The 24709-nt window shown below is 44.8% G+C and overlaps 1 protein-coding gene across 2 annotated transcripts in view; it reads left to right on the top strand.

Moving 5' to 3' along the window:
• Positions 1–24709, top strand: part of OTOA (otoancorin) — a 67534-nt gene that overhangs the window by 14756 nt on the left and 28069 nt on the right. The window contains exons 9-19 of one of the 2 annotated variants that reach the window (XM_055340870.1): positions 787–887; positions 3045–3204; positions 5559–5710; positions 8912–9127; positions 11161–11328; positions 12312–12452; positions 16493–16551; positions 16755–16872; positions 20211–20284; positions 22865–23000; positions 24018–24208. In XM_055340870.1, the coding sequence (XP_055196845.1) occupies positions 787–887; positions 3045–3204; positions 5559–5710; positions 8912–9127; positions 11161–11328; positions 12312–12452; positions 16493–16551; positions 16755–16872; positions 20211–20284; positions 22865–23000; positions 24018–24208 (1516 nt within the window). The remainder of the gene's footprint in view (positions 1–786; positions 888–3044; positions 3205–5558; positions 5711–8911; positions 9128–11160; positions 11329–12311; positions 12453–16492; positions 16552–16754; positions 16873–20210; positions 20285–22864; positions 23001–24017; positions 24209–24709) is intronic. The other variant, XM_055340871.1, reaches the window with a different exon arrangement.

Here is a 24709-nt window from a genome sequence, read left to right on the forward strand (position 1 = left end):
AATGTTTGAGCTCAATTTTGAAGATAGGATTTTGGAGCAGAAGAGTGAGGGCAAAGGCATTATAGTAGATGAGAAGGGTCTGTGAGAGAAGATTTGGAGAACATTTGGGGTCATATGAGGAAGGATGAGTAGGTGGTTTGGCTCAAATACAATAACCTGGTGCTAATCAATAAGGCTGATAATGATTGTTACTGGTGGTAATAAAAGAGAGTCAATTGCTAGATTATTTAGTAACTAAGTGAACTAAAAGTAAAACTATATTCTGTGATTTTTTACTATTAAAATAATTTGCATTTTAAAAAGGAATCTTTAAAAAAAGATTATTTGAGAAAGAGAGGGAGAGAGAGAGAGAATGAGCAAGTTTTAGAGGGGTGGGGAGGAGCAGAGAGAGGGTGAGGGGGACATAGCAGACTCCACAATGGGTACAAAGCTTGATGCAGGGATCAGTCTCACGACTCTGAGATCATGACCTGAGCCAAAATCAACAGTCTGAGGCTTAACCAGCCGCACCACCCAGGTGCCCCCAAATAATTTGCATTTTTAACAAGTTCCCAGGTGGACCATGCTGCTGCGGAAAAAGGCCTCTGGGGGCTGGCATCTGTGATTGCCAGTGTGTAACATATGTCTCAGAGGTAGGAGGCTGTCCATGAATGGTTGTTGAATGAATTAATGAATACAATAAGAAGGTCCTGATATCAAAGATGTTTTTGACTATCCATACCAGGCAGAGGCATTTATTTATTTATTTACATAGTTCTCCATTTATGTATTCATTTATTTTTGCAGATGACTCTGTTTCATGGGTCAGTGCAGAAAACTTGTGGATTTTGGGGAGATACATGGTTCACCTATCACTTGAAGAAATTGTGAAAATTAGTCCCGTGGAAGTAAGTTGGAAACGTACATTTACATGTCCCATCACCAAGCCATCTGGGGTAAGGTGTATTCTAAACCTCTCAAGTTCAGCCAGCCAAGTATCCAGGTCCTGGAAAACTGGATACCCACCTCAGCCAATATATCTTGAGTCTCTGAAGAAAACTCTCAGGATGAGGCCTCAAGTGGTTGGTCATCAGGTTGTGTTTAGTGTAGAAGAGCCAAGAGAAGAAAAAGAATTATAGATAAAGAAAGCTCTGATGTGGGGATCCCTGGGTGGCGCAGCGGTTTGGCACCTGCCTTTGGCCCAGGGCGCGATCCTGGAGACCTGGGATCGAATCCCACGTCGGGCTCCCGGTGCATGGAGCCTGCTTCTCCCTCTGCCTGTGTCTCTGGCTCTCTCTCTCTCTCTGTGTGTGACTATCATAAATAAATAAAAAAAAATTAAAAAAAAGAAAGCTCTGATGTGAACAAACATGATATAAAGAAAATGTTGGCTGTGAACCAAAAATCATTTCAGGGTATTTTTGTATTCAAGAAAGGCCAAGGACAATAGCTATAGAGTTTCTGGTCCTTCAAGTCAAATGAATCCTGGATTACTAACAATTTCAATTTATAGCTACTTCTATTGATAGCTATTTCAGCATGAGGAATGATTGGATTTTAACTGTAGAGTTTACAGTTGAGAAATAAACAAGTTGTAAGGTTACTTTCACTCACTGGTCAGCCTGTCTCTGTCCTCTTGATGTTGACCTAATGACACTAACATCCCTTGGGCATCATGATTCTGGAATGCAGCCTCTAAAGCATGCTGCCAACAGGGAGGCATTCATAAAGACTTTGGGGCTTGCCTGCAATTTTTATCATATGTGCCTTACCTTTCTCCTGGCCAGTGAGAGAAGTGTTTGTATCAAACAACTGGCTTGTTCAAGGGCCAGTTGATCCAACAATGTCTGCTTATGATGAAACCGAAGACAGAGCCAGGTTGTCCTTTTTAAGAAAAAATTTTTTTAAAGATTTTATTTATTTATTCATAAGAGACCGAGAGAGAGAGAGAGAGAGAGAGAGAGAGAGAGAGAGAGAGAGGCAGAGACATAGGCAGAGGGAGAAGCAAGCTCCCTGTGGGGAGCTTGATGTGGAACTTGATCCCAGGATTCCAGGATCACACCCTGAACCGAAGGCAGATGGTCAATCACTGAGCCACCCAGGCGTCCTTTAAGAAAAATTTAAAAAATTTTTAATTGAAGTACAGTTGACATATCTATATTCCTCTTTTCACCTCAGAGGTTGAGAATATTTCAAACATCTTTCAATTTTATAATCCTAAGTTTTTAAAATGGATTAAATCTCAGTTTTGCTCTCCCAATAATGAGTGAACTCCCAGAAGTTGGATAGAAATTAAATTCTTAGAAAGCTGGACCCCTGGGGAGGAATCTCTAAGATCAAGTGGTCATTTGCAACTTTTCTTCATCATCTAAAAGTGTAGAGAAGGAAAAAAAAAAAAAAGTGTAGAGAAGGGAGGTGAAGGAAAAAAAAAAAGAAGAAAGGAGGTGAAGCCACAGAGTACTGACGCTAAGGGCGACTTTTATATGGATAAAGAGTAGAATCCATAAGGGAGAGACAACTTTACCAGCACAGAATAACAATGCATAGAGAGATAGGAGATTTCAACTTGACACCCTTGCACTCATAGATGGAAAATGAACAAGAACAGAAGGAATCTGAATGGTATATTAAACAAAATTGAATCTATCTACCTGTATATTTGTATCTTACCAACGGAACACACTCTCTTTTCATTACCTGAGGCCCATTTGTAAACTCATTCATCTGCTTAAAAAAACAAACCAACAAAAAAACCCTGATTCCCCCAAGTGCAACATTTGTGGGCCACATTCTCTGACCTCAATATAACAAATCTACAAATAAATGTGCAAACATTATCTTTCCAAGAGTTCAGTGGCTTGGATACTAAAATATAGCACTTTGCTAAATAACAGTTGGCTTGAAGAGGAAGCTAAAACAGTTGTTACAGACCACTGAGAAATCAGGGCCAATGGGAACTGGGCATCTCTGAGTCTCTGGGATGGGTCACAGCATGGACCACTGGGGCAGGGCTGCTTGGGGTCACGTCACCCTTCCTCACTGATCTTCCTGTCCTTGTCCATCAGATTGGGCTGTTTATCAGCTATGACAATGCCACCAAGCAGCTGGACACAGTTTATGACATCACGCCTGAACTGGCCCAGGCGTTTTTGGAGAGGATCAGCTCCTCCAGCTTTGACATGAGGAATATCTCCACCATTCACAGGCAAGGGGCAGGGGCTCTGGGTCCTCAGAGTTGTTTCCCAAAATGTGACCTAAGCACCAGCTTCCTCTGAGCAGCAGAGGACCTTGGGAGGGAAGGGAAGTGGCTGGTTCATCTCTTTATTTTTTTAATTTTAAAAAGGATTTTAAAAATTTATTTGTTCATGAGACACACAGAGAAAAGCAGAGACATAGGCAAGGGGAGAAGCAGGCTCCCTGTGAGGAGCCCAATGCGGGGCTCGATCCTAGGACCCTGAGATCATGACCTGAGCCAAAGTCAGATGCTCACCTACTGAGCCACCCAGATGCCTCTGGTTCATCTCTTTAAATAGCTCCACATCTCTGTGCACATGAGGCAAGGCATTTCCCCCAAAGAAAGACCCTTTGCAGGGGGTATGAAGTGGCGTGGGGTGAACTAAGGTTTTCTGAGCATCTTCTGTGCCAGGCATTTTATGCAGCCTTTTCAAGTGCTAAGATTCCAGCTCTGAGCATGGAAATAGAATATTTTAAATACTCAGTACTCTGTCCATTCCATGTCAATGTGTAATTTCCATTAGGGTGGGTTGAGTATTGGAAAGAGCTTTTGGGTCCCCATATTTGTGAACCTCTTGTTATCCAGATTCTTGGGTGGGGGGACCCACAGATGACATCAGCTCTAGAATTCAGTGATTGAAACATGACCCTCCAGGAATGATTTCCAGCAGGGGAGGAGGGCCAAGAGCTGGGTACTTGGTGATTCCAGGAGGGGTTTGAATATTAGCAGGAGGGAACATGCAGTGGGGAAGGGTGGTGAGCACTGTCTATCTGTCAGTCTCTCAGGGCACATGTCACAGTGCTTCCTCTGGCATCACCATAGTACCTTAAATTTTGTCAAAAAGTCACTTGTAGAGAATATTCTTATATGAAACTATGATACCTTCTTCCCCATCCCTAGTAACTTTTACCTATAAGCATGGATCCCCTTTTTCTGTGATTGTATAAAAGTAACTTAGTGGTTCAGAACATGGAACGTGGAGCCAGCCCTCCTGAGTATAATCCTGGCTCTGGCACATATTAGTTGTGTGATTTTTGGCTGTCAGTTTACCTCTCCCGACCTCCATTTCCCCATGTATAAAATAAGAGATAACTATCTGCCTACCTCGTTAAGGTCCTAGTAAGGATTACACCCACCTGACACACAGTAGGTGCTCATGACATATTAATTATTCTTAATGTGGTTGTTAATATTCAGTCTTCACATCCCCTCAGTCTTTTCTCATCCGACACAGTTTCAAATCCTTCTGCTGACCTGACTGCTCTCCTGTGGACATGTCTGAGCTTGTCAGTGTCTTTCTGAGAGTGTCCATCCAGGTTGAGCATGGTCAACCAGGCGGTCCAGCCATGCTGCACTGAATAGATTTCATATTAACTCTAAGCGCATCCATTAATGAAGGAGTGCTTGGCATCCACGAGGAAGAATGCTGATTAGTTCCTGTGGCTCTTCCCATTGAACCCTCACAGTACTCCTGATTCCTCCGTTCATATTTATTATGATTACTGTAGCACAGAGTGCGGACTGCTCAATTGTGCATGCAGCAGGCTTGCAGAGAAGTTTATTGTTGGATCAAACATCCCCTACAGCTGGGCTTCAAACTCTTGTTGGCCTGACGCTATGCTCTTTTTTTTTTTTTTTAAGATTTTATTTATTTTTTCATGGGAGACACACAGAGAGAGGCAGAGACATAGGCAGAGGGAGAAGCAGGCTCTCTGCAGGAAGCCCAGTATGGCACTCAATCCCAGGACCCTGGGATCATGCTCTGAGCCAAAGGCAGACGCTGAACCTCTGAGTCACCCAGGCGTCCCTGACACTGTGCTCTTAACTACTAAGTACAGTGCTCCCAGCTAGACCAGGGTTCAAATCCTACCTCTGTCCTTAACACTGTTATGCATCTTGTCTTTCTCTTTCCTTTCAAAGTCATCATCATTTGGGGGTGTAGGTTGTAAACCATCTTGGAAATAATCTGCCTCAGAGAATCCGTCAGGGTGGGCAAACCCTTTACCTCAATGTGGAATATGGGGAGTTTTCTGTGGCTAAGTCAGCATCATGCTTTCTTTGTGCCCCTTACTGCCCTGGGAGGAGAGATGACAGAGTTGGATGGGTCTTGATTTGAGTCCTGGCTTCTCTACTTGTCTTGGGCAAGTTGTTTGCGTGCTCTGAGTCTGTCTGCCTTTCTGTGAAATGGGCTTGATAAAGGCATCTACCTCGTAGGGTGGCTGTGATGGGGTGATCCGGGCATGGGGCTCGGCACAATCCCTGGCTTGCAGTAGCTGCTCTGACCTTGACTCCTGGTTCTTTGTGGGAGGGACTGTGTCTGTGTCTCTCAGTTCTGAGCCCCCAGCTCCGAGTCCCCTTATATTCCCACACAGGTTGGGGCTGCTGGTCTGTTTCTACAATGACCTGGATTTGCTGGACGCCACAGTGGCCCAAGTCCTCCTTCACCAGATGATCAAGTGCAGCCATCTGAGGGGCTTCCAGGCTGGGGTTCAGAAGGTATGATGGGGTGCAGAGCCCTGGGAAAACGGCCAGAGAAATGGGGAGGAGAGTCTTGTCTGGCCTTTTTTTTTTTTTAAGGATTTTATTTATATATTAATGAGAGACTCACAGAGAGAGGCAGAGACATAGGCAGAAGGAGAAGCAGGCTCCCTGCAGGGAGCCCGATGTGGGACTCGATCCCAGGACCCTGGGATCATGCCCTGAGCTGAAGGCAGATGCTTAACCACTGAGCCACCCAGGTGTTCTGTTGTCTGGCCTTTGAGAGAAAACATGTAGGTTTCATCAGGATCTAGGTCCAGCTAAGGCAGATGGCATCCCAAATCCTGGGATGAGCTTAGAATGGGAAGAAATGACATAAAGCAATATAAGGGAAAACCTGTGATAGATGAAAATTCAGAGTGGCCCTCTTAAACTTAACTGTGCATAAGGATCACCTGGGGTCTTCAATGTGGATTCTGATTCAGTGGGTCTGAGTGGAGATGATTCTTCTTCTTCTTCTTCTTCTTCTTCTTCTTCTTCTTCTTCTTCCTCTTCCTCTTCCTCTTCCTCTTCCTCTTCCTCTTCTTCTGATTTTATTATTTAAGAGAGAAGAGAGAACACACAAGTGGGTGGGTGGGGGGAGCAGAGGGAGAGGGAGGAGCAGGGAGCCCAAAGATATGTGGCTCAATCCCAGGACGCTGGGATCAGGACCTGAGTTGAAGGCAGACACTTAACCAATTGAGCCACCCAGGTGCCTCTGGAGACTGTACTTCCAGCAAACTTCCAGGCAATGCTGAAGCAGCTGTCCAGTGACTGTGCTTGGAACAGCAAGGAGATAATGTGAGGTTCTCAAACCTGGCTTTGCATTAGTAGCACCCTACCAGCTCCATCCCCAGAGTTTCTCTCTTTTTTAAAAACAATTTTATTTATTCATTCATGAGAGACACAGAGACATAGGCAGAGGGAGAAATAGGCTCCCAGAGGGGAGCCCATGCAGGACTTGATCCTAGGATCCTGGGATCACCATGCCCTGAGCTGAAGGCAAACACTCAACAACTGATCCACCTAGGTGCTCCCATCCCCAGAGATTCTTGAGGTATTGGTCAGGGAATGGTATGTTTAAAAAGATCCTCACATGATTCCAGTGCAGGTGGGGTTGAGAGCACTGGATTAGAGTGTATTTATTGAGTTCCTAGACCAAAGTTCTGGACAACCTGGCGCAGAAGGCCTTTTTCATTTCCCTTCTCTCTCCATCTCCCTATCCTTTCTTCCCTTAAGATGTCAATTCCACCTGCTTCTCTTACATTTTTGGCCCTTTCCATTTTTTTTTTTTATTGAAAAGGTGATGTGAGAGCAATATTAAAATTTTGGGGCACCTGGATGGCTCAGTGGGTGGAGCATGCAACTCTTGATCTCACAGTTGAGTTTGAGTCCCGTGTTGGGTATGGAGCCTATTTAAAATGTAAAAAAAAGAAAATTTTGATAATACCATCCATAATTGGGCAGCCCGGGTGGCTCAGCTGTTTAGCGCCACCTTCAGTCCAGGGCCTGATCCTGGAGTCCCAGGATCGAGTCCCCACGTCGGGCTCCCTGCTTGGAGCCTGCTTCTCTGCCTGTGTCTCTGACTCTCTCTCTTTCTCTCTGTGTCTCTCATGAATAAATAAATAAAATCTTAAAAAAATACCATCAATAATTCTGCAGTAGTTTTTCACACATAAGTAGTTTTTCACACACATAGTCATCATTATCGTGACGAGTGCATATATTTATTTTCAAGGAAAAGGATCCCTTCCAAGCAAACTCAAATGAAACATCAGAAAGTGAATGTATTTAAGAGCCACAGGCGTTGCTGTGGCCTCCCTGACCAAGAAGAAAGTCCAGTACAACTAAGATATGAGAGTATACTTTGAGATCACCTACCTCAGTACTTCTCAGACCAGAGGGTACATCAGAGTCACCTGGAGGACTTGTTAAAATACAGTTTGGTGGGCCTCACGTTCAGCGTCTCTGGTTCAGGAGGACCAGGGTAGGGCCTGAGAATCTGCATTTCTAACAAGGTTGCAGGTGATGTTGTTGGTCAAGGACTACAGTGCTTTGAGAAGCACTGCTCTAGCACATGCCACCGTCTTACAGGTGGAAGCTGAGCCCCTGGGAAGAGGAGCTGCAGAATTTGGAGAACCCAGAGGTTGTGAGAGCTTTCTTTCACTTCACGCTGCTGCCCCCCAGTGGCCATTTCAGTATTGCCTGGTACACTTGTGTGCACTCTTCTAATAAGAATATACTGTTCCCACAACTTCAGGTGTTAACACATGAACCTTTCTCATTTTTAGGTACAGAGGTCATGTTGCAATAGGTGACTTTATCACCTTCTTTACTGGAAGTGGTTAGGAAGCACACTTAATTATAACTAGATAGGCATAGCATAATAAAATAATCATTAAGGCGATCCCAGTTACGAGAAAATCTGTGTAAGACAGAAGTAAAAAATATGGAAAATTGCACTGCCATTCATAGTACGACTATGCAAAAGCTACATGCTGTAGTTTACTTATTGTTTTAAAAGATTTCATTTGAAAGAGAATGAGCATGAGCAGGGGTTCAGGGAAAGGGGGAAAGGCAGAGGGAGAAGCAGACCCTCTGCTAAGCAGGGAGCTTGATGCAGAGCTTGATCCCAGGACCCCAAGATCATGACCTAAGCCAAAATCAAGAGTTGACTGCTTAACCGACTGAGTCACCCTGGCGCCCCAATCATAGTTCTTTTTATGAGGTAGGAGTTTCCAGAGACTTTTACTTTCTTGTTACTGTTGAAAATTATTTTTACCAGGATTAAATATATTATCATGAAGAACACCCTGGGTATTTGGTGAAAGAACAGCCATGTATATGGATGCAGAGTTCAAGGTCACAAAAGGAAAACACATATTATGAAAGTGTGTGTAGTAGAGTTATGGACAAAATGAACAAAATTTCCTTCTGCCATGTTTCAAGGTTGATTTAATAGCAAATTGATATTTAAATGAAGCACAAAGTGAATTTGTGGCCGATTAAGGTCAAGGCCAGAGGAAGTGGTCCTCTCAGTCCAGGGCAACTCATTGTCTGGCCAGGGCTCGATGAGGGGGTCGGATGGGGAAGGGTGTTGTGACTACCTCTGGGCGTGGGCAAGAGGGAGTCACTCTCCTGCTTGTTGTCCACCCTCATGCCAGCTTGCTCCCCTTCTAGCTCAAAGCTGACCTCCTGGACATTGCCACGGAGAACCAGACCCTCAATGAGACTCTGGGCTCTTTGTCGGATGCGGTTGTGGGCTTGACCCATAGTCAACTGGAATCCCTCTCCCCTGAGGCTGTGCATGGTGCCATCTCCACCCTCAACCAGGTCTCAGGCTGGGCCAAGAGCCAGGTCATCATCTTGTCTGCCAAATACTTGGCCCATGAGAAGGTCAGTTGGAGCTTTGAACTCTTTTTTTAAATCCTCTGAGACCCAAGGACCCATGGTGATACACAAGGATAGCCAGTTAGTAAGAAGATAGTGTCAAAGAGGACTTGCTCTGCTGTTTACTAGCTGGACAATTGGCTTAACTTCTTTTTGACTCAGTTTCCCTATTTGTAGGATGGGGATAATGATAGCACCTTTCCTGTAGGATGGCTGCAAGGATTATGTGGATCAGTACACAGGAAGAGGTTGGAACATGTGACCTAGAGTATGAGCTCAATGAGTGGTAGCTACTGTTGTGTTATGAGCAAAGGTTGGGATCCCTCCCAGGATTTTTTTTTTTTTTTTTTTTTTTTTTTTGCTTGTTGAGCCTGGAAACACATCACTCTTCCTGGGATGGGACATAATGCTATTTTATTCATTTTGTGCTGCAGGGAGGGAATTGTCCTTGCAGAAGGTCTTATTTAGATGAGACAGGAGCCTTAGTCCATCCTCTGGATGCTCCTGGGGTGGGAAATGAGTCTTTTATCCTGGGGAAATCATCCGTCTGCCCTGGACTCAGTAGAAGGGGCTCCAGAGCCCTGAGTCCCTAAACATTTTGGTGTTCTGCTCTCTCTGTCTCATAGTCATGTCCCAGGCTGCAGTCTAGTTCATGAGGACTGGATTGGGAACCAATTCCAAGATGACAATAATAACAAATATTCATTAGGTATTTCCTGTGTGCCAGATTTGGGTGTGAGTTAACCATTCAATGTTCTCAACAACCCTTTGAGGTTAGTAGTGTGTTATAACCTTGATTTTCCATGTCATTCATGAGAGGCACATAGTGTGTAAGGGAATTGCCAAATTCCTTTTGTGTTCCACAAAAGGACACAGCTGGGATTGACCTCAGGATGTCTGGCTTCAGAGTCTGCTTGCTTAACTCCCATGGCACCATGACCATGGTCTATCCATTCTTACTTTCTGACTCAAGGCCAAGGCTAGCCAATTCTTCTTGTCCCTTATAGCCTCATGACAACTTAGTTTTAAGGCTTTGCAGCCTTCCTCTGTTTTGACTTGGGCCACATGAATCTATTTGCACAGTTCTCTGTGCATTCGATTTTAGGGACCTGAGGGAGACTGTGTTGTTCCTTCTAGCCTTGGACAAAGTGGCTTGTCTCTTTCCTAGTGTCCAACTTTTCCTACAGAGTTGTGAGGTGATTGTTGTGAAGAAACCAAGAGCTCAAAAGGTCTTGCCTTCCTTGGGGACAGTAGAGACTATGCATTCTATAGAGCATAGCAGGCAAAACACTCAACTGGTTTCTTATAGGACTAAGGAATAAATGTCACTGATTATATGAAAAACCATCTAGAATCTTTACTCTAAAGAAAGGAGAAAAAATGAGTAGAGTTTCTGATGGGGCAGACAGCTATAATCATATTTGTCATAAAATACCAGACCCATATCTCAAAACATGCATTTCAACTAGAAGCTTCTATATGGTGATAGATGAGCATGGAGCTTTGTTATGTCAGGTGACATAATGAGAAAAATGGGCTGCCTTGGGGCACTGTACGAGGGAGTGAGGCTTGGTAAACTGAGAGCTCCACCATTGACCTCAAGGGGCAGCTGCTGGTCACTTCTTGCCAGCTGTTGCTAAAGTAGGCCTTGTATTGCCTGGTGTTCAGAATTCTTTTTAAAAAATCAAACTAAAAAAACAAGTCACTCAAACCTGGATTTTATTGGAAATTTCCCCAACTTAAAAAATATTGTCAGCTTGTTCAAGTTAAATACACACACAAAAAAGCCCATTGCCTGGCTAGCTGTGGTGCCTGGGTCATCACTTTGTGATATTTGTGCGGTGGCCTCGGACAGCATAGTACTCCCCTGGTAAAGCCCTTGCCTCGTGTGTCAGATTTTGATATTGACTCTCTTTCCTGATAGAAGGAAGGAAGAGCTCCCTAGTGCCCATCCAGATACCCAGCATGCAGTGGGGTAAGTGTCTGCCAGATGAGGAACCATAGAAGAACCTCATCCCCCTTGTGGCTGGTCTTCCCAGGTGCTGTCTTTCTACAATGTCAGCCAGATGGGCGTGCTGCTGGCTGGGGTTGGCACCCAGGCCTTCTATGGCATGGATCGCAGGGACCTCTTGCAGGTCCTGAGAAGCACTAACTCCTTGCATGTGTCTGACTTGTCACCTGCCCAGAAGCAAGGTGTCCTCAGCAAGGTGAGAGGAAGACATCTGATCCTTAGCCGCGTGGCTCCCAGAGCATGTGATTTTGGGGTTTTGTAATTGAACTGTGACTTTGGGCCATTCACTCGGGCAGGGGTTAGCCCAGCCTTTGGTAAGGGTGTGTTCTAAACTTTCCCCTGATCCCTACCTTCCTTCCTTTCCAGAAAGAGCCTCTTGGGTCATGCTATAGATCTTTCTTTCTTTTTATTATTTTTTTTAAAGATTTATTTTAGAGAGAGAACAGGAGTAGGAGGGGCAGAGGGAAAGGGAGAAAGGGAGAGAGAATCTCAAGCAGACTTCATGCTGAGCTTGATATGGGAATTGATCTCTTGACTCTGAGATCAGGACCTGAGCTAAAACCAAGAGTCAGATGCTAGCTGACTGTGCCACCGAAGCGACCCAAGGATCATGCTATATTTTTTTCCCAGACCCTGGTGCTTTCCTTACCAGTTGAATCTGGAAGACTTGATAGAATAATGTTTCTTGATAGAATAATGTTCTGAAAGTTTGTTTTTCAAATCTGAGTTTCCCAGAGTGCTTCTGAAAGCCCCTCCCATGATCCAAAATCACACCTATGTTTCTCTTTCTCACTTGGCAGTGGGTCTTTGGGCATCCTATTCTATAAGACCTGCTGCATCCAGTTGCAAAATCTGTCAGGAAACCAAACCCAAGGATTTTGGCTTAAAATGCTAACATCTTGCAGATAACAATAGCACATCTGGTTAAAATAGACTATGGGTTCTGGAGTAAGACAGACTTGTGCTTAAACCTTCTTTACCAACTTTCAACCAATTACTTATTAAGCCTCAGTTTCCTTACCTGCAAAATGGGGGTAAAGATAGTCCCCCACCTCATAGGGTTGCTGAGCAGATATGGTGAATTTTATGGGCCATGAAGCACTGACACAATGCCTGGCCCTTACCCAAAGTTCAGTGCACCTTCCACAAGGTTGTTATGTTTATTCTCATTCTTGGCAGATGATTGAAGCAGGAGATACTACCTCAGGTATTGTGGATATACAAGGGGCTTTCTTTAAGGAAGTGTCTCTCTTCAATTTACGGAGGGAACCTGGATTTAACACTACAGTCCTAAAGGAAAAGGAGCTTCGGAGGAGTCAGGTATGACCATTAAGGGTTCTGACATCAATTTGGATGCATGTGTTGGCAGCATGTGGGTTCCCCACGCCCATGATGAATACTCTGATATCAGCTGGGTGTCCTTACAATTCAACTCAATTCTGACCCTGCATACCTGGTGACAGCATCAGATCCCACAGGTTAAGAGTTTAGTCCTACAATACTTCATGCCCTGCCCCTCAACTTCAGATGCCAGTCACAAGTCCTCATTGTATCCAGTGTTTCTGACCTACCGGCTGTGGATTGAAGGTTCCAGTGACTGCACTGCCCCCACTTCAGTTTGATTAGCTTGGTAGAGTGGCTCGTGGAAGTCAGAGAAACATTTTACTTACTAGATCATCAGTTTATTATAAAAGGATATAAAAAAAATAAAAGGATATAACTCAGGAACAGCCAGATGGAAGAGATGCATACGATGAGGTTTGGGGAATGGATGCAGAGCTTCCATGTGCCACCCCAGATGTGCCACCCTCCCAGCACCTACATATGTTCATCAAGTGGAGGTTCTCCCAACCCAGTGCTTTTGGGTCTTTATGGAGGCTTTATCACCTAGGGATGCTTGATGAAATCATCGGCCATTGATAATGGGTTCAGCATCCAGCCCTTCTCCTCTCTCTGGAGGCTGGAGGTGGGATTGAAAGTTCCAAACCAAAAAAAAAAAAGAAAGTTCCAAACCCCCAATACTGTGTTTGGTTCTTCCAGTGACATCCTTCCACACTCATGTGCATTCCAGAAAAGGGCTTGATTGCTCTCCTCACTTAGGAAATTCCCAGCGTTTTAGGAGCTGGTGCCAGAAAAGGAGATAAGACAAAATATATATATTTTAAGATTTTATTTATTTTTTTGGTAGAGAGAGAGCAAGAGAGCACAAGCAAGGGGAGCGGGAGGGAGAGGGAGAAGCAAACTCTGCTGAGCAGGGAGCCCAACATGGGGCTCGATCCCAGGACCCACGAATCATGACCTGAGTTGAAGGCAGACGTTTAACCAACTGAGCCACCCAGGCGCCCCCAAATACATATTTCTTATTATAAATTAGAATGTCACAATCATGATGCCCAGATTGTCCCTGGATTTATGACTCTCTGCCTTGTGGGAAAGTTCTGTTTCCAGGTGAATTTGGTAAAAAAAAATTATTTCTGTGTGATTATGCTCAGGAGGCAGAACAGTGTAATGTTAAGAAGTTGACCAAGATCTGAGCATGTATTTAGGTGCTGCCATTGATTAATTTTGGGGTTACTACTTCTCACTTGGCCTCAGTTTTCTCATGTGTGAAATGGGGATAGTTTTTTTTAAAAAAATTATTTATTTGAGGGAGAGAGAGAGCACGCATGCCTGTGGGGGGGAGGGGAGGAGAAGGGAAGAGGGAGAGAGAGAATCTTAAGCAGACTCCACATTGAACATAGAGCCCAACATGGGCTTCGATCTCATGGCCTGGAGATCATAACCTCAGCAGAAATCGAGAGTTGGACGCTTAACCAACTGCACCACTCCGGCACCCTGAAATGGGGATAGTTTCATGAGAATCAGTGATTACAAGGTGTATCTTTGTACCACCCAGCACATGGCAGTGTACTGGAATTGTTAGTGCTTATTGCATGTATCATTACGTGCTGCCAGTGCTGAGGCCACTTGGGGAGGACTATGCTTTGGAGCTGATATACTGCAGCTCTCTCGACTTCCTTCTCACTCAGTTAGCTCTGCATTTTATTCACTCATCAAATGTTCATCCTGGGCACTGTTTGCAGTGCTGGGGATGCAGCTGTGAACAAAATAGACCAAAATGCCTGCCCTCTCAGAGCTTCCACTCTATTGAGGGAAACAGATGGGACACAAGATTAGTAAGTAAAACCCGTGCTCCTCTACGTGCTGATGGGTGCTAAGGAGGACATAATTCAGAATGGGGAAGGAGCTCAAGAAGGTGGGCAGTGAGCTCTTTTATTTTTTTTTATTTATTTATTTATTTATTTATTTATTTATTTATTTATTTATTTATTTATTTTTTTAGTGAGCTCTTTTAGATGGGGTAACCAGAGATGACCTCCCCATTCTCAGGTTATGGAGGGGCTGATCTTTGGGACCTTGGGGACCACTGTGAGGACTTCCTGCTCATGTGGGTGAACAAAGGAGCCATTGGAGGATATGAGAAGGGATTTGATATGATTTTTGTTTGCAGAGGATCCTGAGGTTGCTGCAGGGAGACAGAATTGAGAGCAAGGGTAGACGCAAGGACATCAGTCAGGGGGCTATTGTGTAATGCAGACGAGACAGCAATGGCTTGGACTAGGTGGTGGCAATGCAGGTGGTAACTAATGGCTGCATTCTGGATGCACCCTCAAAGAGCTGGGGGCATCTCCCTCCACCTGCGTGTGGTCTCTCCGTGTAATCGCCGAATGGAGCCCTTGCCAAATAAAGGTCCACCCAAAACCTGTGTGTGGGAATGTGGCCTTGATTGAGAAGAATAGTCTTTGCAGATTTAATTCAGTTGTGGATCTCAAGATGAGACCAGCCTCAGTTATCTGAGCAGGCCCTAAATCCAATGACAAGAGTCCTTATTAGAAGGGTGACCTAAGCAGCAGAGAGATATAGACAAAAGAGACTGGACGGACACACAGCAGGCCATGTGAAGATGAAGGCAGAGACCTGAGTGATAAAGCCAAAGGTGGGACTGCTCGGAGCCACCAGAAGCTGAGAGAGGGAAGAAAGGATTCTCCCCTACAGTCTTTGGAGGGAGCCCTGTCCCACTGACACCTTGATTTTTGACTTCTGGTGTCCAGAACTCAGAAGAAATGATTTCTATGATTTTCAGCCATCAAGGTCATGGTAATTCGTTATGGTAGCCCCAGGAACTGCATACATTTCCGAATGGTGGCTTCAGGGTGGCTGGCTTTCTGTGGGTGGTTCAGGATTGCCAGGGGAAAACACCATGAGAACCAGTGTCACCTTTGGTGACCTCGCCTTGGAAGTCACGTAGCGTCACCTCTGCCTTGCACTATCTGCAGAGGCAGTCACCAAGCCTCCCCTCTCCCCAGCCTCAAGCGGAGAAGACACAGACTCTACCTCTTGATGGGGTAGTAGTTCTGGAAGGTCCTAGAAGAGCATATTGGATAGAAAATTTATGGCCACTTTGGAAAACACATCCTACCACAGATGTCTTCCAGACATTTTGGTCTCAGCAGCTGAGCTGATGGAGTTGCTGTTTCCTGTGACAGGGAAGACTGGGATGGGGCGGGGTCACAGAACTTGATCCTGTGCCTGAGAAAATATCTGGGGCTACACAGGGAGCTTCAGGGACTTACCTCCCTAGCTGTTCCTTTCTCCTGGGCCTGCCTGCCATGTCAGATGCCACTGCCTAATGCTGGCTCATAATTTATTCTGCTTGGGGAATTATATTCAAAGTTTCAGAGTCTATAAAATAGATGAATGTCATACTTGATCACATCTGCAAGTTCGGTATTCTGTAAAATTACATTCCTTAAAACAAATGGCTCCCTTGCCTCCTAGGTATTGTTCTTCTAGAGTGCCCATCTGGGAGGATTGGAGGAGAGCATGTGCTGCAAGCAGGAGTTACTTAATTGATAGTACTTTCTAGCACATTTTGGTCTATTCATCCAACTCTTCTGTTTTTGCTTCCTGGAAGCTAGCAGGTGGGCACGGGCATAGACACTATGGAGGGTCCTCAACTAGTCAGTAGCTTTACAAATCATAGGAAGTAAACCTCCATCCAGCCTTGCTGCCCAATGGTTTTGCTTCTCATTCATGTTCTAAAGCATCGAGGATCCTCCAGGTGTGAGAGCATGTGTTCTGCAATCACTCTGACACTGGTTCAAATCCTCACTCTACCACTTAGCAATTGTGTGGCCTGGGTGAATAACATAGCCTATTAAGCCTCCATCTACCCATCTATAAAATGGGTGAGTAGTATGTCTTCCCAGTAGGGCCTCCAGCTGCTAGGCACACAATGTGCTCATCATGGTGAGTGAGTGAGTGCTCCATCCATGCCAGCAATCATTCTCTTCCTTCAGGCCTTGTTCCTGTATGAGCTTCTGTCAAAGTCAACCAGAAGGCCTGAGGAGCTCCTGAGGTAGGTGAATGTAATCTGTCTGGGGCTGATGAGTCCTTCAGAGCCTAATTTCCTAGGAAGGACAGTTGGACAGTCCTGTCTATACCCATGCCCCATTAGACCTGCTTTCTCTTGCCGCTTCATTCCTCTCCCCTCCCAACCCCGTGCCTTCCTCTCCCCTCTCAAACCCCTTCTTCTTCTGGGTCCCTTGTTCTGTTTTACAGCACAGGGCAGCTGGTCAAAGGTATGACATGTTCCCACATTGATGCCATGAGTGCGGACTCCTTTCTGGCCCATTTCCACTATTTTGAGAACAACCTCTCCGTGCTCTCACCATATCAGGTACCATCATAGCATATTGGCGCTTCTGATTTTCTCTCCCTGCCCCAGTTGTGGGCCTGGACTGACTGTGCCAGCTTAAGATATTTGTGCCAAGATCATTCCCAAGCAAGTCAGGATGTGGAGCCAAGTATTGGTTTTCTCCAGTTTGTTTGTTTGTTTCTTTTTATTTTATTTTATTTATTTATTTATTCATGAGAGAGAGAGAGAGAGAGAGAGAGAGAGAGAGAGAGGCAGAGATACAGGCAGAGGGAGAAGCAGGCTCCATGCAGGGAGCCTGATGTGGGACTGGATCCCAGGTCTCCAGGATCACACCTTGGGCCGAAGGCGGATCTAAACCACTGAGCCACCCGGGTTGCCACCAGTTTCTTTTTTAAAAAAGCTCCAGATAACTCCTGTCTCTACAGCCAGGGCTTCACCAGATTGATTATTGTAAACTCAGATCTGAACTTTAAAATACAGTTGTTGGATGTATCATTTGGCATGTAATTATGTTCTCCTGAGACTGACAGTCATTCCCTCCTTCCTGTCCTTCCCAGAGGTAGCCTAGAATGGGAATAATATTTTAATAAGAGTATTTTCTTCTTCATTTAATACTTCATTTTCCAAATGGTTAGGGAGACTCTTTAATCCTCTGGGGAGACCAAAGGCAGATCCAGATTTTCACTGGATCTAAGCAAGTAAAATCAAGCCTTGAGAACAGCATTTGGACTTGGAGTTTAAACTTTTGATGGTACAGAGTCCCAGAGTCCTGAGAGGGCAGATACAAGGTATCTGCCTGACTCAGGCCTGCGGTGTTATAGATATGAATGAAAAGTTTCCAAATAAGTGGATCCTTTCCCTGAGAGCCAAGAAGTAAGTGTAAAGCTTGGTGTATAATCCCTTGAGGTCTTTAGAGGAGTAGGTAAAATTTTCACAAAGCCCTGTCATTCCCTTACATTCTATCAGTGGTTCTCAAATTTGAGCATCAACATTGCCTGGAACGCTGGAGTTGTTTGATGGGTATTTTAAGTTTCAGTTTTGCTAGATGAATAAATTCTAGAAATCCACTGTGCAACACAGTGCCTGTACTTAACAATGTGATATTGTGTACTTCAGCATTTGTTAGGAGGGTAGATCTCATGTTAAGGGCTCTTACCACAAAAACAAAAACAAAAAGGAATAAAAAACTGTGGGAGGTGTTGGACGTGTCTATTACCTTGATTATGTTGGTATCACGGGTGTTTGCATATGTCCAAACTTATCAAAGCACACACATTATATGTGCAGGTCTTTGCGTATCAATCTACCTCAATAAAGCTGTTAAAAAAACACACAGATTAAAAAAGACAACACAGATTGCAGAACTTCACTTGGAATTTCTAGGGTGAAGCCTGATAATTGACATTTCTAACAGTTCCCTGGTGGGAACTATTGAACTGTATTAAAAGTCTTGCCCCAGCAGGGAGGAAAGCAAATTATTTTGGAAACCTGGACCCTGGCATGGCTGTCTCCTTTATGCTCATCAAACTGATCCAATGATGGAGGTCAGACCCGCTTTGAAGAAGAACTCCATGTGCAAGGAGGAAGGATTTTTCCAACAGAGCTCCTTAGGGAGACTCCCTCAATTCTCAGAGCTTTCAAATACCAGTTAATTAGAAAATTTGCCTTTGTTGTTTACCTTATTGCTGAAAACACATAATTATTATAAAAACATAAAACAATATATGAAGAGTAAAATTTCCCCTGGAGCAGTGATTCTTGGAGGATTATTTGGCCCTATCTGGAGACACTTTTGGTTGTCACTCCTGGGGGGAGATGCTACTGGCATCTAGGGAGTAGAGTCCAGGGATGCTGCTTACTTCCTACAATGCAGAGAACTGCCCCGCAGCAAAGCGTTGTCCAACCCAAAATCTCAAAGGTGTGGAGATTGAGAATTCCTCTTTCTTTTCTTAAAAAGATTTTATTTATTTATTTGAGAGAATGAAAGAGAGAGTGTACAAGCAGTGGGGAGGGGCAGAGGGACAAGCAGACACTCGCTGAGTGGGGAGCCGAGGCAGGGCTTGATCCCAGGGCCCTGAGATCATGACCTGAGCTGAAGGTAGATGCTTTACCAATTGAGTCACCCAGGTGCCCCGAGAGTCCCTCTTAAGATTGACCATGAGGAGAAGTTTGCTATCAACTTTGAGAGGTTTTTTTTGTGTATATAAAACGTATTTAAAAAAAAAAATAAATAAATAAAACAAAAACAAAACAACAACAAAAACGTATTTATGTGTAATTTAAAAAATACAAATGAATTCATACTATATACATTGTTCTGTTTAACGTTACAACTGTTATAAAGTTATATATATAGCTCATATAGTTATATATATTATATGTATATATATAGCTCTGTGTGTGTGTGTGTGTGTGTGTAGCCATTGTTCCATGTTGATAGATCTAAATCTACCTTATTGAAACAAAATAGTTGCACAGCATTCAGTTGTGTGGATATATCATAACTTACCTAACCAATCCCAAACTGAGGGACAGTAAAGTTGTATCTCTGTTAAAAGGCAAATCTAGGGGGCACCTGGGTGGCTTAGTTGGTTAGGGGTCTGCCTTCAGCTCAGGTCATGATCCTAAGGTCCTGGAATTGAGCCCCAACATCCAACTCCCTATTCAGCAGGGAGTCTGCTGCTCCATCTCCTCTGCCCCCTCATCCCTGCTTGTGCTCTTTCTCTCTCCCTCAAGTAAATAGATAAAACCTTAAAAAAAAAAAGGTAAACCTAGGCATATTAAAATTTTTAAGAATTCTTTTAACAAAAGCGATTGGAATCAGGCAGTGCCGAACAGGAAGTGTTTTGGAGTGCTCTGGCGGGGGTGGGGTGGGGTGGGGGGTGGGGTGTGTGTGGGGGAAGACTTATATAGAGAAAGTGCAGATGCAGAGAAAGGAATTATTTGGTTATAGCTTAAAGCGTAGTTGGCTCTTGGTGATTGGTTGTTGCCAGTGTTTTGATTTAATAACCTTGAAGCATTTGTAGACTTAGATTTTGGTGTGCTTACATAAGGTGCCACGTATTTAGGGACACTTCACTCTAATGGCCTCCTTGCTTAATTAATTTAACATCTCACTTTCTTGCAGTTATAAACAAAACAAGGTGAACATACCCAGACTTAAATTTTTGTGTTCACCTTGTGATTGCCTCAGTGTGATTGCCTCATCCATAAACTGGACACAGAAGTGGTGCCTACTATTATTTAATAAGTAGACACATGTAGAGCACTTAGAACAGTTCCTGACCCACAGAACACACAGTCTATATTTGCTTTTATGATTATTGGGCTAAATTCCTAGAACTGCTTTAATCTTTCAGGTTAATTGTTTGGCGTGGAAATACTGGGAGGTCTCCAGATCCTCTATGCCACCTTTCCTCTTGGCTGCACTCCCGTAAGTGAACATTGGCTCTCTTCTCTGGCTCAACAATGAGATTTGTGGGAGTCATCCAAGTCATCTCACCCCCAGGTTTTAGTGAGGAACCAGACACAGAGTGGAGAGTGCCTTCCAGAATTAAGCCCTTGTGAACCTGGATTTAAATTCTGAGTCCCACATAGAAATTTTAGGCAGAATTTCTTGTTTTTTGTTTTTTGTTTTTTTTTCCTGTTATTTAAAAACCAAAGCCAAAGCAATCCAAGGCTGAGTGAGTGCTAGTGAAGCAGGTCCCATCTTGGGTGGCCTCCCGCCTGGCTCCAGGGTGATCAGGGCTGATGTGAGTCATGGGGACTTCTGGTATGTGTAAGCATTCAGGCCTGGGAAGTGGAGCCCTGCTTTTCAAACACAGTCTGGATATTCCTTTTCTCTTTATTTCCCTCTTCCTTCTCTTGCTGTTAACTGTCTTCATTTATTCGAAAAATATGTACTGAGTGCTTACCACGTACTAGTTCTCAAAGATAACTTATTTTCCCCTTTATAAAAGCTTATAGTCTCTGGGAGGGGGAATATAAAAGTATGAAGCCAATTATAATGTCAAGTTGATATTTGGTTAAAAGTGATAGAGCCTTAACTCAAACTGGCTTAGGCAATAAAAGGCAATCTTGGTTCAGGTAACTGGAAAGTCCAGGGATAGATTTCAGACATGGCTGGATCCAGGGGCTCAGTGGTCAGCCATCTGTCCTTTAGCCCTGCTTTCCTCTGTAGGCTTCTGCATCAGGCAACTTCTTTCTTTGTGGTGGTCTCTGGCAGATTCAAGGTTATATCTTCCTGGTTAAAAGACCTTTTCTTCCCATCTTTCTCAGGAAGTCATGGGTTTGCCTGGGGTTGTGGGGGATGGATAACTCTGACTGGTTTAGTTTGGTATTGTACTCCTGGAGCTGAGAGTGAAGTGCAGTCCACCCAAACCACAAGGACTTCAAATGAAGGGGTTGAGTCTCCAAGAAAGCCTGATGCTGTTACCATGGGAAAGGGTGACAGGTGCAGGGCACAGTGGGGGTTGTATCTTCTTCAGATTGAAAAGTCAGAGGAGGCTAAACTAAAGCTCAGAGAATGAGCTGGGGTTTCAGCATCCAGGATGGACACTCCAGACAGGGGCACAAGGGATGTTTGGTCCAGTAGTGGGCAAGGAAAGCAAAGCACTCTGGGGAATGCATGGTGTGTATCTGCAGGGTAGTTGGGAGACAGAAGGCCAGAGAGGTAAGGGACAGTCAAATCAGGGAAGGGTTGTGTGACACCATGAGGTGTTTCACCTGTATTCTGGGCACAGATCCTCAGATTTGTTTCAGAGAGATCATTACCTCTGTCCACATAGCAAATGGAATGCAGGGGGTCTGGCTGGAAGGAGGGGAACATGGAAGCTTATTTCTAGAGCCTGGATCTTGGCATGGCTGTCTCCTTCCACTCATCCACATCTCAGCTTAAATACTTGTGCCTTAGAACAGGCTCCCAGCCGTCCCCGCCATCGTTCTCCATTGCAGAGCCATTTTGTTTTCTTCCTTACATTTATCACTGGCTGAAATGGCCTGTTTTATTCACCAGTTTCTGTTGTCTTAACCCTACTGGAAGGAAGCATTCTGAGAGCAGGGACCTGCCTCTCATGTCCTGTTCATGGCTGTAGCTGGTGCCTGGTACTGTGCCTGGCATGCACAGATACTTGCTGAAAGGATGGAGTGATAAATAAGATAGCAGTATCGTGAATGGAGAAGCAAGAACAGATTTGAGCAATAGTAAGCTAGTAGCAACGACAGATTTGGGGATAAGGGAAAAAGACACCCGGGATGGCGTATAGGAGGGAGAACACACAGAATGTGGTTTTGGAACAGTTTGGTGGTCATGATGAGCAGGCCATGTGGGTCTAGAGCAGTCTTTCTCAACCTTTGTTTCAGTATTGCCTCCCTAAAGGGAACAATTTAATTTCTCCTGAGTGAGAGAATTTACCAGGAATAAGATTTTGTTGAATATGGCTGATCTTAGTGAGTCACAAATCATTGTAGGAACTAAGATTTTTTTTTTTCTTTTTGTTCCCTCTCTCTACCTGAACAGATTTTCTCCCTAGAGAGTTACATCGCCTCTGTTAAGAATACATGGCCAAGAGTTTAGGGGCGGGTTCTGGACTGGAGATGCCAGAATCAGGTGTCATTTCTCTTTCTCCTGTTCTCTCCTCGTCTTTCTTTCTCAGTTTCTATTTTATTCTCTCTCTTATCTCTAACTTCTACTTTTTCTTTCTTTCTCTTCATCTCCCCTCAACCAGTACCCCAGTCAACATATGTTTATAGAGACCCCATCTCTGATCAATGCTACAGGGGTGAAGAAGAGGGGCATGATGGGAAATCTGTGTTCCTACTCACAGAAGAGGGGTGTGATATGGGGAGGGGGAGGCCTGCTTCCTCCCAAGGGGAGCCACAGCAACACTGGGGAGAGAACAAACATTTAGAGAACGGCCCTGGGATAAGCTCTTGGGCATGTGGAGGCTGATGTCAGGGGCATATGCAGAGCAGCCACTGTTTTCCTCCTCTCATTCTTCCTGTCTCTCTCCAGGGCTCACCACCTGGCTTCTGTCCCAGCCTCCCAGTGTGTGCCCTTTCTGATCAGCCTGGGGAAGAATCAGTTGGACTCCTTGGTTTTAGATTCCCACAAAAAGAATTCGGTCCTTAGGAAGGTACAGCAGTGCCTGGTAAGGAAACTCTTCCTGGGTGATACTTTCTTTGATGTAGCTTCCTCTCTGGGTGTCTGTGGCCATCCTGGGGAGCCCTTGGGGAGGGGGTCTGGCTGGGATCTTGAGCTTGTGGCAATGGCCGGAAACCTGACTTGCGGGTCTCAAAGCTGGCCCTGGGACCTTTGGTGGGACAGTGTTGGCCATTGGTTCTGAGGACTGCCATCCTGGCATTTGAATGACGGGAGGCTGCTCTTGGGGACTAGGAAGATCAAAGTACACAGAGTCTGGCATCTAGGCTGGCCTCTGACAGTGTGTGGTTATATGGCTTCAGCCCAAGTCACTTCCCCTCCCTGAGTCTCAGTCTTCTCATCCCTAAGATGGGTGCAAGAGCACACCTTCAGCACAGGGTTATTGAGGGCATGAAATAGGCAATATGTTCTTCAAGGCCAATGCCCAAAGGGCAGACTGACTGACTGAGTGTGAATCCTAGCCTTGCCACCAGCAGGCAGCTTCTTTATCTTTAAAAAGAGGGTGATATTAGTACTTATCTCTTACAATTACTTTGAAGATGAAGATTAAGACCTGTAAGCTCTTAGAACACTGCCTGATGTGTATTAAACACTCAAATGTTATCTACTTTTGTCATTTGGAGAGAGAGCTTTAAATGCTTTCAAGTCCCATACAAATTTTGAGGTGCTGTTTCTATTCTTGCTGTAGTATTATTAGCATGGTTGTTAAACTCTGGGGTATCCTCAGAGCAGTGACACCACTGATGACATAAGTCCTCATTTATTAAGTGTTCACCATGTGCCAACTCCTCTGCCCACACCGGCTCCCTGCTGGGGCCTCCTAGACTGCTGAGGCCTGCATCCCTAGGGTAATATCAGACTCCATGCTGTCTCTACTAGTCCATGGTATGGTGGGTGAATTCAGGTCCTGGAACCTTTACAAGATTGGGGATCAGGATGTGTTGTTGAGGGGTCAGGATCTTGAACCCTGCTCGATCTTCCCATCAGCTTCACTTGTTGGTTTCAGAACAACTCCATTGCCGATGAGTTTGCGGTAGACATCGTGGGGAAACTGCTCTGCCACTTGCCCGCAGCCATCATCCACAGTGGGATCTCTGCCCGGGCCTGGGCCACAGCCCTGCACGGACTAAGAGACTGCCCAGGCCTCAGCTCTGAGCAGAAGGCTGCGGTGAGGCTCAGGCTCCTGGAACAGTACGGGTGAGGAGGAGCCAGGGCTTTACTCTGGGGAGAAAGTGCTGGCCAAGGGGTGCCAAACCCTGGTGCTCCTGTCATCCAAACAGAGAGAGTCTCTAGCTTAGGGTAAGGTTAGCTGCTTATGTTTATTTTAGAAATAAGATGTTTTTTTTTTTGGGCCTCAGATGCTCTGTAAAGTCAGAACAGTAGTGGCTCCGCAGACCTCACATGGTTGTCACCAGTACCTCTTGGGATATTTAGGGCAAGAGTTTTGAAAAGATGGCACTTTATAAATGCAAGGAGGTGGCATCCTTATTCTTGTGAAATAACAACAATAATAATACTTCAAATAATCAAAGTACTGTCAGCTCTGGGTCTGTGGGAGCTCTAGGTGTGTGGGGGGCAGACACAACTATTCTTTCTCTTATAGAATCTTCCGAAGTTAGAGTAGGCATTTGAGTAGGGAGGGCCTAACCGTCAGTCAGCAGTTAAATAGCAAATGTTTCTGGAGTAATTACAGTGGCT

The sequence above is a fragment of the Nyctereutes procyonoides genome, unplaced genomic scaffold, assembly GCF_905146905.1.
Source record: "Nyctereutes procyonoides isolate TBG_1078 unplaced genomic scaffold, NYPRO_anot_genome, whole genome shotgun sequence".
Taxonomy (NCBI): domain Eukaryota; kingdom Metazoa; phylum Chordata; class Mammalia; order Carnivora; family Canidae; genus Nyctereutes; species Nyctereutes procyonoides.